This window comes from Ascaphus truei, chromosome 5, assembly GCF_040206685.1.
Source record: "Ascaphus truei isolate aAscTru1 chromosome 5, aAscTru1.hap1, whole genome shotgun sequence".
NCBI classification, from domain to species: Eukaryota; Metazoa; Chordata; class Amphibia; order Anura; family Ascaphidae; genus Ascaphus; species Ascaphus truei.
The window spans coordinates 66,976,526-66,990,513 of record NC_134487.1 but is presented as its reverse complement, the minus strand read 5'-3'; the positions used below and the strand labels follow the sequence as shown (position 1 = coordinate 66,990,513).

The 13,988-nt window shown below is 40.2% G+C and overlaps 1 protein-coding gene across 2 annotated transcripts in view; it reads right to left on the bottom strand.

Annotated features, from left to right (window-relative positions):
- Positions 1–692: 692 nt before the first annotated feature.
- The window catches only part of ASZ1 (ankyrin repeat, SAM and basic leucine zipper domain containing 1), a 150,844-nt gene continuing 137,548 nt past the window's right edge, over positions 693–13,988 (bottom strand). The window contains exons 12-13 of one of the 2 annotated variants that reach the window (XM_075599967.1): positions 10,810–10,923; positions 693–1,431 (exon numbers count right to left, since the gene is read on the bottom strand). In XM_075599967.1, the coding sequence (XP_075456082.1) occupies positions 1,276–1,431; positions 10,810–10,923 (270 nt within the window). In that variant the 3' untranslated portion in view covers positions 693–1,275. The remainder of the gene's footprint in view (positions 1,432–10,809; positions 10,924–13,988) is intronic. The other variant, XM_075599968.1, reaches the window with a different exon arrangement.

Genomic DNA, 13,988 nt, shown 5'->3' with positions numbered 1-13,988 from the left:
GAGGGGACAGCCGGCAGGGGGGCGCAGGGAAAAAAGTTTGCGCCCCCCTGCCTTAGATCATGAGTATAAGATCAGGTAAAAGCCTCATTGCTAGATGGACACATTGATATATAGTATATACTAATGAAAGAAGTGCAAAAGAGCCCACAAAGCTCCTCTGCGACACGTACGTCAGGTGGGAGGCGGGACCAGACTGACGTCATGACGCATGCACGCAGTGACGATGGTGAGAGGCACATCTGAGTGCCGGTCTATTCGCAAGTCGACTTGATACAGGTCTGAGACACACACACACTGCCAATTGTGACTATGTTTATGTATTGATCACTTTGGTCTGTTTTATATGTTTAGTCACCATAGTTATTTATTTATTTTTGTATTATTTAGTTTAGGTTTATATATATATATTCATCTATTTTAATTGATATATTATTAAAGATTTATTTTCATATTTATTCATCATATCACACTTTAAAATGAGTGCTTTTAAGAGGGTGTGCTTTTCTCCCATTTCATCATGTCTTAGAAAGGTCTGCAACCCTGCCTTTCAGCATTATCACCCAGCACACAAACACACAGACACACAGACACACAATCACGCAGTGAAGCATAGCAATTACTTTTAGCATGGTAGCTGTTGAAAGGGCATGTCAAACAGAAGTTCAATGCAAAAAGGTACTTCTTGAACGGGAACATGTAAATATGATGTTTTATTGTATACGCAAATATGAACAAACATGTATTTCAAGGGCATCCAGTATTACAATAGAATTGCAATCCCCTGAAGTGCTGGCAAAATGTACAGACCGTATGCATGTGTCCCAGGCCACACTCACATAAGCCAGTATAGAACATACTGTACATGGATGTTGAAGTTTTCTGTAAATAGAATGTAAATAGGCACTCGGAATGCATCTTTCGGCATTATCAAAAAATGTGAACAAAAAAGCACACGTTAAGGGGTTAAGAAAAACCTAAACAAACGTATTATAGAATTCACCATCATATTAACAAGCACTATAATATCAAAATAAAATAAAAAAAATAAGAAAAGGGGAAAAAACAACAACCTGAAAGTACCATTTAAGTGTTTAGAACATAGGGGGAGATTCAATAACCTCTGATACAGGTTAGTGCCCCGCGATCACGCTTTAATTACCATTTAACTCAATGGCAGATAACGCAGGATCACAGTGTGTTCATTCTTACTGGATGTTATTGAACCTCCTCCTTCGTAACAGTTGATCTCATTACTTTCTTGTCAGGGAATGGAGATCAGATTTTCTTCCCATTTAACTTTACGAGTAAGATAATAAAACCTAAACTTAACACAGTTACAGTTGTTCTTTTCCGCAGCTTATATCTCCTCCATCCAGTCGGTTCTTCCAAAGGTGGCACACGACAAGGGGCATTCTTTTGGTCATTCTGAAACTTAACATAACAGAGTAAGGGAAGCTGTGCAGAACAAGATTTCTAACTAGTTCGGTTAACTCATTACCACAGTGTTTTCCAACATTTTTTTGGTTAAGGAACCCTATGTGAAATTCTGAGGAACCCGGACACCCTCTAATAGCGCGTCTGAGATCAGATGCATTGTAAATACTTCTGTATTTGGTACAATTTTAAAATAACCTTAAAATGACAGGGAACCCTTTAGGGATGGCCAGGGTTCCTAGGACCCTGGTTGAAAAACACTGCATTACCATATACAGTAGGATCCCAATGGCTACTGGGCATTTGCAACGTGTGCAGCATGCAATTCATAATACAAATTCTGACGTTGAACAGCCAGTCTATCTTGCTCCAGGGAGTAAAATACAAGGGAAACATTTACCACCCAGTCAGTCGCAGACTATTTCTTGAATTAGGAAGAGACTGGTAAAGATTTCAACCCAGCGCCACCGTTTTAACCAGTGATAACTTTTACAATTGGCTAAAAGACGTGGAAGTTGAGACATAGTTTATGTTCAAAAGGAATCTAAAAATACAAATCTATGATCGAGCATTCAAAATTATAGAAGCAGTAATCAAAAAAACTCAATTCAAAATCCAGTGCCTCCAGTCGAATGGTGAATGCCCCAAAGCACCCAACATGTAAAGCCCAAAAATAATGATTATGGCTGGATACCGAAAGAAAGTTAAATTACTTTATTACAAAAAAGCGGCAAGCTGACGTTTCGCTATAATGACGGTACATTATCAATAAAGTAATATTGGCTAAAATGCCCCATTAAATCACACGACTGTGTAATATCTTAAGTGTCACATATGAAGTGTCTGTGGAGTTAAAAGTGGAGTTGAATAATACAAGAGGAACTGCACCACGTTACCAACTCTTCAAATGTGAGAACTTGGCTTTCAAAATCTTCTGATACTTATTGTTATTTTTTTATATTGATTTTCATATCATATATATATACACCGGTAGATAGGGATGGGAAGTGGAAGGAGGGGGGGGGAAGAGGGATACGGAACTCAAAATTGGGAGGGGAGGATAAACATGTCTTTGCATTCAGGTGCATAAAGTACAATCAAATTAATCATATAATAACAGATATATATATATATATATATATATATATATATATATATATATATATATATACAGTGGTCGACAAATCACCAAAAAATCTACTCGCCGAACAAAAAAAATCTACTCGCCACCTAGTACCAACGTGTGCTGCTTGGGCCAATAGGAGCTCGCCACGATGTTAAATCCACTCGCCCGGGGCGTGCAAATGTATAGGTTTGTCGAACATAACAATGCGTTTACTTTGCTTTTAAAAGCTGGGACATCGATTGACTCAAATGTGTATCTTTTAGGAACCCGAAAATATGTTTGTGGAGGTGTTTTTACTCTTCTTAAAAGCGCAAAAGCGTAGTTTAACCAAGCCTGGGGTCCATCTCTCCCCTCTTAAATGTTAACCATGGGCCCCATAGAATTGGGGTCTCATGTATTATACCTATGTGAGCTTTTCTCACAAATATTGAATACCTATTTATGGTTTCTTAATAGGTCCCCTTCCAGTTTATGTCTATATATATATGTTTGTGATTGTTGTGCTAATGTTTGTATATGATCTAGATTAATTGTTTATGGAATTATTTTAATTTAATTTAATAAAATAATAAGTATTAACTTTAATAATCATATCAATTATGACACCGAGTGCAAGCTAAAGGGTGTTTCCTTTCTTCCATCATTCACCAATGTCTCCTTTTGAAAGCAAATCATAAAACACAGAGACTGTTCCTTTGTTGTTTTCAGAGCTGCAATAAAGTGTCTCAAAGACAGTTAATTGTTGACTCGTGTTTTTAATGTTTCCTAGGGATGTTACAAAATGCTAAAGTTGTAAATATTGGAAGGAGAGGATTAGGAAAACCATATAGGTTTTATAGGTCCTGAATGGATCGGAGATGTGAATCCTTAAAGATCGCTGCATCTCCTTATTCCTCCATAGGGGAATGAAATGGGATGCTGACCGCTCGGGAACTCTGGGTTGCCCCATAACGGGTTTAGCGGAGAGTATTGACATTTCCCCTTGTTTATGGGGTTTATCCCATATTTCTAGTGGGTGGGAGGTAACTGGCTGAGCATCATGTTTATTGCGTCACTTGGAAGCTGAGACCCAGAGAAGATTAGACATGTCCGTTATCTGTGCTTTGCTTTTCTCTGTCTATCCATGCCTTTTGGCCCTCCTCCAGCGACCAGTATATCAAATGGCTTAGTCTTGCTGCTCTATAGTATCTCCAGATGTTGGGAAGGGCCAGGCCTCCTTCCAATGATGGTTGGCACATAATTGTTAACTTAATTCTGGGCTTTTTGTTGCCCCACACAAACCTCGACACCGCTCTCTGTAAGTCACATATTGTTTGTTGTGGAACAGATACGGATAATATCTGAAAGAGTTACAAGATTCTCAAGAGGATAATTCTTTTTTTACCGAGACCATTTTTCCTATCCGAGATATTGGGTATGGAGGATTTAAAACATAAATGGCCAGCTCAGCCTATCAAAGGACTTTTTGGCGTCTAGCCCTAAAATTATTGCGGGGATCTGAGTCTTATTGCAATTATGGATAATATTTGTTATCCTCCAGATAGTGTTTGCTGCTTGCCTTTCTGGAACAAAGCCCACCTGGTCATGATGTATAAGGGAGCCTAGGACTACATTTAACCTGGTGGCAAGTACAGTATTTTTGCAAATATTTTGACATCGCTGTTAATTAGCAAAATTGGCCCTTTGGGCACTGAGCCAGGTCTTTACCTGCTTTTGGTATCACCGTATTTAAGGCTTTTAACATTTTCTGTGGTGGGGTTTTTCCTTTCAGTAGTTCATTAAACAGTTTTAGCAAGTATGGGATTAATGTGGGAGCAAACTTTTTATTGTATTCATTGGTATACCCATCGGAGCCTGGTGATTTTGAAGCTTTAAGTCACTTAATAGTTTGGGCAATCTCATCATACATTATGGGCTGCGCGAGTTCGCTGGCAGTCGATGTATAGTGTCGGTAGTAGTGCCTTACCTAGGTATTTATCTATCAGCTAGTAGTGGGGTCCTTCCCTGTTGGGCCTTTCAAATGACAGAGTTCTTGGAACTATTTCCTAAATTTGTTACTAATTTCTATAGGGTTAGAAATTAGGGTTCCTGTGCTTTTTTTGATTGCATATATATTATTACCCTGATTGTAGTACAATTGACGTGTCCAGCACATCGCCTTTTCGGTTCTCTCGATCAAGCAGTTTCTTACTTCTGCTCTGATACTGTCTAATGGTTTCTTTGCATGTGGGTCAGGGTTTGCCTGGTAGCACTTTTCTTTGTCTCTTAGTTTGATGTCAAGGTTGTGTGTGTTGTGCTTTCTTTTTTTTTTTCCTGCAGGAGGCTATACTTATCAGGATTCCCCCGATTACCACTTTATGTGCTGTCCAGAGAATAATAGGAGATATTTGATCTGTTACGTTTAGTGAGAAATAGTCTGCTACAGCTTTAGGTATCTGATCCCTTGATCCGGTATGCCTCATAGTTGGGTATTCATTCTCCATAGAGAGCCTGGGAGAGTCTATGCTTTAGACCTGATTAGGATACTGGGGCATGATCTTACCAGATTCTATTTTCAATTTCGCAACCTTCCTTCGAGGCCATTAGTCCTGTACTTGCTACTATCATGTCTATTCTTGAATGCAAGTTGTGAGGAGCAGAAAAGTGCGTGTTCCTTCTTGATATAGCATTTACGGCTCTCCAGAAATCTATTAAGTGATTGTCCCATAGCATCTTGTGCAATGTTTTTGCATTTCTTATTAGTAGTGGGTTTTTGTTACTTTGCGAGTCTGATCTATATTTTGCTGGATTTATGACAGCATTAAAGTCCCCGCCTATGGCTCCATTTTGGGGGAGTATATTTTGTCTGATTCTCATTGGAAGAGTAGAGACACTAAGGTTACATCAGTTTCTCCTACCTTGCCCACCAGTATCAGCAATCTTCCATCTTTGTCTGATATCTGGCCATCTAGTTTGAAGGGTACTCTTGTGCTAATCAGTATAGTTATGCCCCTTCCCTCCCCCCCCCGTAAGTGAAGAATGTAGAATGTGTAATTTTTTTTTATTTTGAAGCCTATGTCCCTCTTCATTGTTAAGATGGGATTCGTGTAGCACGACTGTCTCCTTTCATTGTTTTTATCTCTGAGAAGACTAGCTTTCTCTTGAGAGGAGAGTTTAACCCATTAACAGTTATGGAAAGACAAATTAAGTTGTCAGATGTCATCATTTTAGTGTTCTGTGTTTCGGCGTGTAGAATAAGCTTCATATGCGCAGTAGTCCGAAGTGCAGGAAGACAGGGGAAAATGTATATGGGGTAACCACCACACAGTAGGTTTCTGCTTCTTTGACCAGGGGTGGTCGGAAGGTCTGTCCAGATTGATGTTGGACATTACTTTCTACCTATGTTGTAGATTCAGAAGAAATTTGTGTAGTATCTTTAGGGGGGTTGTGCTAGGAGAATTAGCACCGCTATATGAAACCAATTTGGTTAATTTCGCCCTAAATTTGTATTCCAGTAAAGCTTAGGTTATATAGGATGGCGTATTTATGTGGTGCAATAATCTTACCCTCGTGCTTCTAACTAAACCATTTTGAACACAACATAATCACTTAAACATGTCTAACACCAATGTCAATAATGCAAATAACTGGGAATTTCAAACTTGGATTCACGGTTGCTATCATCTTGTCCCTTGCTTCCGGTGGAGTGGTCTCTTATCCACAGAACTAGCATTACTCAAGTCTGTCCAGCTGATCTAATCCTCCTTGCTATTAACTGCTTACTGGGTTTTAAGGTCCACAGTCCTTGGGCCGTAGACCTGGTGCTTTCCATTACACCTACAGTAAAAGGCTTGACCCAGAAATTGTATGGGGGGTGGGGGTGAAGAGGTGTATGCTATTTATTATCCAATCTTTTCCTTGATGAGGTTGCAATGTTGCTTGATGAGGACCCAGTCGTTGTAGAAAGTGGTGGTGGACCTCTTCTGGATAGCGCATATCCACCTTGCATGCTGTGGTGTGAAGCCTTAAGTCGGAATGGAAAGTCCCATCTGTACTTGACTGCGTGGTTAATGAGGATATTTGCACAGGGGTATTTTCATAAATTATTTCTGGTAGTTTACAGGAGACGTTTATTATCCCGCTATTTAACCTCGAAGTGGGCCCTCATTATAATGTCCTAAGGCTTTCCTCAGTCTGCGTCTCGGGGTCTTAGAGCTTCGTGGACTCTGTCAAGCTGCATGTCAGAGACCAATGACCTAAAGTGTCCTTAGAGATACAGTAGGCGCTTATCTTGTCTGCCAATTCTGGAATATTTCTTATCCGAATATTATGTCTGAATTGGTTGTCTGAGTCTTCTTGTCCTTCATTCAGGAGCTGAACCTGATGTTGTATAGCTTTTATTTCCTCTACAGTGTCCATCTGGAATTCAGTGGCTTCCTCTGCTCTGTTCTCTAGTTCAGCTGGCCTGTCCCTGATGCCTGCCAATGCCTTCTGTAGGTCATTTTGGAGGGTCTGCTTCAGGTCCTCTATTAGCCCTCAGGGTTGTGGGTCTTGCCTCTGGGTCTGACTGCTTCCGATTCGGAGGTCTTCTGCTCACACACGAAACCGGCATCTTGGGAGGGAGCAGAGATTTCCTGCTTCTACTGAAATAAGTGAGTAACATCACTTTTCCTTTGTCTTTTTATCTTCAGAGGCATGTTGGATGCTATTGCCCAGCCTCTGGGAGCTGTTTGTAGGGAGATCACTTCTGTTTTGCCGCCGTTGGCTGCTTTTGTTTTCTCACTCTGTGCAGAGCTTTTCCCCATGGGGGCTATTTTGTGTGGTGTCACGCGTGTGCCCCCCGTTCTGAGACATTTTACTAATTTAGAAATTACCTTTCTAAACTGCTGTGTAATGTTCAGTGCTACACTGTCCTCCCAAGCCTGATTTATACACCTACTTTTAACTTCTACTCCTCATATCCTCCAATACCTGTAGACTCTTACCTTTCCCTCTTTACTCCATGCATCTCATAATACCTCCTCTATTGCTTTTCCCGTTTGCCGTTTCTTCACTCCTTTGTAAACTTTTCTATTCTCTCAAATGTCCCTGCTCTCCTCCTCATATCCACATTTTATCTCGCCTTCCCTCCACCTATGCATGTGCCCATACACTTTGCACTTTACAGACCTCTTTCCCAACATCTTCTACACCTCTGAATAAAAAGCACCCCCGCAAATCCTCATCACCTCCTCTCTCTCGCTACTCCTCCTGCATCTGGGGAATCTCTCTCCGATTCCTGGACCCAGATTTATTCACACATGCTCTCGCCCACGCCTGCCTCCCCCTCCCTTTCTGCTAATAGTGTTAAACCATCTAATTTCATACCGACCCACCTTAAAACACACCTCTTAAATGAAGCATCCCAATAGCCTTGATTCAAGGCTACTGTCCCACACCAAATCACTCCTACCAACTATTGTGGCCAAGCACAGCCAAATACTACATTCCCTCACCTGCAGTCTCTAAGTCTCCCAACATACTAATTAGATTGTAAGCTCTCCGGGACAGGGATTTCCTTTTCTATTGTTTGACTTTGCTCCACTTATTGTATTATAATTCCCTGTACTGTATTGTCTTTGTGACGCGCTGAGTACACTGTTGGCGCTATATAAAGATATACATACACAACACAAACATTGAACAGATGTTAGTGATATGTTAATACGTGATCATGGGCTTATCTTAAACAACATTTAAAAAAAACTATTTTCAAGTTGACTGTTTCTATGGTAAACAATTACTACAGTAATATACAATCATAGATATGCTCTTTCATGATGACGGTTTGTGGAAAGGTCCATCTATAGACAGATTATAAATCTAACTTCTTTCCCTTTTCCTACAGGCTACCTCTGTATTCATAACTATCACTAAATAATGTATTTATAAACAGTGCTCTCTGGTGGAAAGGACAATAGTGTGTTTCATTTCTAATGAGCCGTTGAGATATTTCCTATCAGAGGCACTGTGCTTATTACTTTTTAATGCAGAGTAGCAAGTAGCTATCTGTGTGCATCAACTCCTTGGAAGATTGTAAGCTCTTCGGGGCAGGAACTCCTTTTCCTATTGTTTTAAGTCTGACACACTTCTTCCCAGTATGTGTTATAATATTATGTCATGTGTATTACTCCTGTAAAGCGCTATGTGCCTAGATTGCGCTATATAAATAAAGATATCCATACATTTATACATTATGACATTTTAACAGCATTCATCAGTCGGTCTAGTCAGTTCTCAAAAATTGGTACACAATGCTATAGAAGTCATGGCTTATACTGTAGCTGCACTTTGGATCAAATTGAAAGGCAGTGATTTGTTTTACAGGTTAGAGCCAAGTATCTGATGCTTTAAAAACAAAGGGCTCTATATATCAAAAGCAAAATGTAGATACAAAGTCGGCATTTTGTTGCAACTCACTGAAACATACTGTCTGTATTTATCTTAGGCTGCGCGTATAGTGCCGGCGACAGCGCCGTCGCGGCAAAACAAATACATTGCCGCCGTCGCGTGAGCTTATAGCAAGCACGACGCGACGGAGCGACAGATTTGACGCGATCGCTGGAAGTCATCTCTATTTAATTTCCAGCGACCGTCGACGGCACTATAAGCGTAGCCTTAAATGCACCATTTTAAAGTATGTCTGCGACAAGATGAGGGAATTAAGGACCAAGTGAGAGGTTAGGGTGGAGTTATATTTGCGTATTGGTGCAGGAACTGTACATGTAATAAGAAATATGCGTTTTGAGGTTAGTTTTCTTGACGGTTCTCTGCGTTGGTTTTCTCAGTCACCTTAAAGGTGGCGTAAGTATATTTTTTATTTTTGCGCCACTTTCTAAAACAGTAGAAATAAATACTCTTAATATGTCACGTTTCAGAAAGAGAAAATGAGAATTAATTTATGCAAATGCATCAGTGAAGACAACTTTCTTGATACATAGACCCCTACATCATTTAAGTATTTTAAAAAGCTTTTTGAAAGTTACCTCTACAAATATTTGTCAACTGTTGTAACCATAACTCTATGATAGAATTATTATCCTGATGTCTCTCCTTACCAGACTGGTGCTCAGACAGGGGGGTAGCGTGATAAATTGAATTACCTTACAGCGGAGTAGCAAAGATGACAACTCCACCATCCCCCCTATTTACAGTCCTCGTTATCTAAGTTTTTAGTCATGTACTTTTATCCTACTAAACATATGAGCAGAACAAGCTGAACGATATATTTTCTCTGTGCTTGTTACAACACAGTACATGATGCTAAAACTAAAAATGTGTGGCCTCATTCATTCTCTAAGAGACAGCTACATAAATATGTCTAGGTCTCTGCTCTGATCCTTTTAGCACTAATCTAGTAAAGAAAAAGAGAAAAAAAGGACATTTATCTTCCAACCATCATTGTTATTGCACTTGCAGGAACATCTTTTCCAAGTTCAATGTCAATGAAGTTAATTTGTTTCTTGAAGACGTGTGCTTAAGAGCATATTGAGTCTGAATGCATATGTACTGTATAGCAATGAATCCGTAGGTATGGTCAGTGCGAATGATTATAAATCATGCACTCTGAGCCAAGGAATGAGATTCCAAAACGATGTTATTTTTGGGACTGGCAGTTTAGGTTCACGGTTTACATTTGTTAAGAATGAGATGAAAACTTATTCCGTTACAGCCTGTGTGGGCTTAGTTAATAAGATCTGCGCTGCAATTTGTACTGAAATTTTTTCTCAACATGAAGGTCATGGGTACAGTATGTGTTGGTAGCACAATATTTATATCCTCATTATCCCATAGGCATTCTTCTACTTTTTTTTTTTTTATACCAATTTAAATTCCAAATTAGTTATGCTCAAATTACAGGATATTGTGGTATTAAATACTATCAAGCTCTCTCACTGTCCAACTTCCACATGGCTTCATTCAGCAACAGATTCTTTTGTGATACTGATGCTTACATAGTTACATAGATGGTTCATTTACTGCATCCCATACCATCACTTTTTTCCCCAGGCAATTACTCAAAGTGACCCATCCTGACAGGAGCCTGTCATGGTGTTGTTGGTTTGTAAGTGAATAATTTGGTGTGAACACCTAGCTTTGACACTCCAACTCTTATCCTCTGTCGCATCTGTAATAAATCTTACTTTATCCCACACGAGAGAGTGAACATCTTCCTCCCGCTCCTGCACAGAATGCCCATGAGATTCGGATATGTAGTATAGTAAACATACCTTATGTAAACGGTTCTGCAGTTTGAACATTTCTTTGCCAAGATCTGTAATGCTTGCAACTATATCTTCACACACGGAAGAAAAGTTCTGAGTAGAGTCCCACTCCAGTACGATCTATTAACAAATAACACATATGCCAAACATTATTAGCCCCTTCACTACAGGGGTCTAGTTTGGGCAGCTAATTGGGCAACAGGTGGGATAATACGGGATACCTGTTGCTTTTTAAGTCTTTCTGACATTTTTCCTTTCTCCGTGTTGTAGTGATCTGTATTTATATTTCTGTCATAAAAATATGTAGCTGTCCTTTTTTCTTAAAAATTGTATTACATGAATTTAGCAAAACTTTTTTGTCAAAGGGAAAATGTACATTTAAAAAAAAAAAAAAAACATACCAATTATGTCCCCCCCCCCCATAAAAACAAAATATAGTCGATTCATTAATTTCTCTACTGCAGCGAAAGCTGGTGATGCATTGCCCTGCAACCTGTCTAGCAGTGATGGGATCAAATAAAGACCCTCACATATAAACTTCACATTAGACATGGTTATTTTTTTAAAGGTTGGGAAACCTCCCACCAAAAAAGAGGTTATAAAAATCACTATGTATTTTTCTCATTAACCTTCGATCTCATAGATTGAACTTGAATAGAAATGACAAGGGCCTATGGTGGAATGGGCGCCATGAATGTAAAATAATAGGTTCATGGAGAGGGGAGATGCCATTATTTGTGTATCGGAAACATTCCTAATTATTCAAAATTAAATATTCTGTTTTCTGCTACAATACTGTATATACAGTACATGTGTTCCCAACCTGGTCAAAGAACCTTAAAATGAGCAAACCAAGAAGATTTTTTTTATTTTTAATATAGGATTGAAGCAAGGGTCTCTGGCACTGAACCCCATTCTTTTCAGCTCTGGGGGACCCTCTGCTTCTAGAGATAAGTACTTCTGAAGGGGGTTCTGGTATCTCCTGCAAGTTTAAAGCTCCCATATCACATGAGCCAATGGAAAGCCGCACCAAATGACATCACTGCTAGCTATTGGCCAGAATGCCAATTTTAGCAGTTTGTTACACTACTAAAAATATGGCTGTGGGATGTACCTTCCAATATTTTTTCAAGTCCTCTATGGCAGTCATTAATGGAATAATTATAGATGAGAACAAGAGATCGGGCGCAAAAATACTGTATATTAACAGTGTATTCTTAGTTATTAATGGAATAATCCCTACAACCAGCTGAAGTAGGATAATACCTTTTTGTTTAGACCACCATAAGTGGGCGCTGCCCATCTCTAACCAGTTATTGTCTGGCTAGACGCAAGCTTTTTTTAAGGAAACACAGGCATATTAAGAAGGAAACATAAGAGAGGGAAGTAACCTGCCATAGAGGACTTGAAGAAACAAATATAGGAAGGTAAATGTCCTCTTTTCTTCTATATCCTCTATGGCAGGTCATTAATGGGATGTGCTCAGGGACTGGCTGGCGAATTTAATCCTGGGGTGCAAGCCAACCAACTGGCCTAGGAACCAGGCAGCCCATACACCAAACAGGTTCACAATACACGCAGCCTACACACATGTATACACCATACAATAAATAAGCAAGCTCTGTACAATAAACAAACACCAAATATACATACCATATACAGTACATATGTACTCACATCAGAAACACACATACCAGACAAATAGACACACCTGATGTATGCATGAACTATATAAATACATGCACACCACAAACACATACACAGTGCATGCTATACATATATGCACAGACAGAACATATATGCACATTATACACACAGATGGACTACACTTTATTGCACCCACTGGCAATACATGCGTCATACTGTGTATATATATGTGTGTATGTGGGCGGGGGGGTGAAGGGGGTAGTTTCCCCGGGTTGGGTGGTTAGGTCTCTCGGGTGGGTGGTGGCCCCTTAAATTACCATAGCGGTAGTAATGAAGGGGTTAACCCCTCCCGCAACCCTCCTGGGAGGCCTAACCACCCACCCTGGGGCTACTACCCCCTTCACCGACCCCCTCTACAAACTAGGTATTTTGGTTTAACCCAGCTGTGCGCAAACTAGGGGGCGGGAGAATTTGCAGCGGGGCCCGGGTTGTTACAGAGGCCCGGCGCTCTTCCCCCAGGCATTTAATTTAAGTAACCTCACTTACCTACTGGCAGCTGGGTCTTGTCGCCATGGCAACGCGCGATAAATGCTGCGGTCGGGTCATGTGACCCGCAATGTCATTTGAAGCCGTGCCTTCGGGGGAGGGGGCGCAAATGCTGCGGCTCCCAGGAAGGGGGCCGCAGCTGAAAAAGTTTGTGCAGCGCTGCTTTAACCCATTCCTTACCTTAGCAGCTAGCTGCTAAGGTGATGACGCTTTTAATTTATTTTAATTGCATTAGTATTGAAGCAGGCTGAGCTGCAATAAGCAGTGCGATTGCCTGTTACTGATGCGCAGAGTGTGAATGATTCTGTTTGCTCTCACTGCACAGGTCTTCCAGTCTGGTGCAGCCCGGTAGAATTAACATAGCGGGGGTCCCATTCAGAAGCAGGGACCCCCACTGTGTTACTCCAAATGGGAAATTCCCCTGTGCTCTGCACTTTGCTGTGAACAGTCCACGTTTGGTACACAGTTCACCAGCACATGTGCTGTGGCAGTACGGAGATAAAGCTGGCTACTGTTACATCTGTACACCGTGCACTATAACCAGATGTTTTCCGGCAACTTGTTCCAACAGAGTTTTGATTAGCCAATCTACGTTTGGGACAACAAAAATAGGCCTTTGAGTATTAGTAATGCTGCCACCACTCCCAGCCATCCAGACAATCTCACTGCAAATTCCTGAGATTTTTTCTTATTCGAATATGGATAAGCATCTTTTAGATCAATAGAGGCTAGAAATGCTCCTTTTTCCATCATGACTATTATTGCTCTCAAAGACTTCATCTTGTAGTGACCGATGTTGAGAAAGATATTGACCCCTTTTAGATTTAGAATTGCTATGAATCCTCTGGATGCTTTTGCATCTATGCATATATCACTTGACTCCAAGGGATATTGAGCAAGAGAAAGAGAAAAAGAGAAACAGAGAGAGAAAAAGAGAAAGAGAGAAAGGAGAGAGAAAAAACAGTATATATATATATATATATATATAAATA